A 1,255-nucleotide genomic window follows, 5' to 3' on the forward strand; every position below is an offset into this window, starting at 1 on the left:
AAGACTGCTTTCAAGACAAAAGAAGGCCTGTACGAGTGGTTAGTCATGCCTTTTGGTCTTTCTAATGCCCCTAGCACTTTCATGCGATTGATGAATCAGGTATTAAAACCCTTTATCGGCAAGTTCGTCGTAGTTTACTTTGATGATATCCTGATTTATAGCCAGAGTGGGGCTGCACATCTGGACCACTTGAGGGAGGTACTAACAGTTTTGCAGGAGAATAAGTTGTACATTAATTTGAAGAAGTGCAACTTCATGACCAGTAGCCTCGTGTTTCTAGGCTTTGTTGTTAGTGCAGAGGGTATTCATGTTGATGAAGAGAAGGTTCGTGCTATTAGGGATTGGCCTACCCCGAAGACTGTCAGCGAAGTTCGTAGTTTTCATGGCCTAGCAACATTCTATAGGAGATTTGTAAGAAATTTCAGCAGCATTGTAGCACCTATAACTGAATGCATGAAGAAAGGAAAGTTCAATTGGGGGGAAGAAGCAGATCGTAGCTTTGCACTGATCAAGGAGAAGTTGTCCACCGCACCTGTGCTTGCACTTCCAGATTTTCAAAAAGTCTTTGAAGTTGATTGTGATGCGTCCATCATAGGAATTGGTGGTGTTTTATCTCAGGAAGGGCGTCCAGTTGCCTTTTACAGTGAGAAACTAAGCGAAGCTCGACAAAAGTGGACCACATATGAGCTAGAATTATATGCCATAGTTCAGTCTTTGAAGCATTGAGAGCACTATTTGATCTCGAGAGAGTTTTTGCTTCACACTGATCATCAGGCCTTGAAGACCCTTAATAGTCAGACTACCATCAACCGTATGCATGCTCGTTGGATTGCATATCTGCAGCGTTTCACCTTCGTTTTGAAGCATAAATCCGGGCAGCAGAATAAGGTTGCAGATGCACTCAGTAGGAGGGCTGGATTGTTGGTAACTTTGAAGGCTGAAGTGATTGCGTTTGAGTATCTTAAGGAGCTTTATGCGGAGGATGACGATTTTAAGAAGATTTGGAATGACTGTCTTCAAAATAGATCAGTTAAAGGCTTTCATATTCAGGATGGTTATCTATTTCATGGCGATCAATTGTGCATACCCCAGAGTTTGCTAAGAGAGCAAATAATTCGAGACCTTCATGCTGGCGGACTAGGAGGATATTTGGGACGTGATAAGACAATTGCAGCCATTGAAGAATGATATTATTGGCCTCAGTTAAAGAAGGGAGCAGAAAGATATGTGCGGCGTTGTCCAATTTGTCAAGTTG

General features: G+C 42.5%; 1 protein-coding gene across 1 annotated transcript; it reads left to right on the top strand.

Annotated features, from left to right (window-relative positions):
* Nucleotides 814-1,188, top strand: LOC109821399. The gene has a single exon (XM_020387588.1). It carries the CDS (start codon nucleotides 814-816, stop codon nucleotides 1,186-1,188), a length of 375 nt encoding a protein of 124 aa, XP_020243177.1.

Source organism: Asparagus officinalis, chromosome 8 (assembly GCF_001876935.1).
Source record: "Asparagus officinalis chromosome 8, Aspof.V1, whole genome shotgun sequence".
Taxonomy (NCBI): Eukaryota; Viridiplantae; Streptophyta; class Magnoliopsida; order Asparagales; family Asparagaceae; genus Asparagus; species Asparagus officinalis.

Excerpts from the sequence above, each read along its gene's own strand:
- LOC109821399 (XM_020387588.1), top strand. The coding sequence starts at position 814 with ATGCATGCTCGTTGGATTGCATATCTGCAGCGTTTCACCTTCGTTTTG.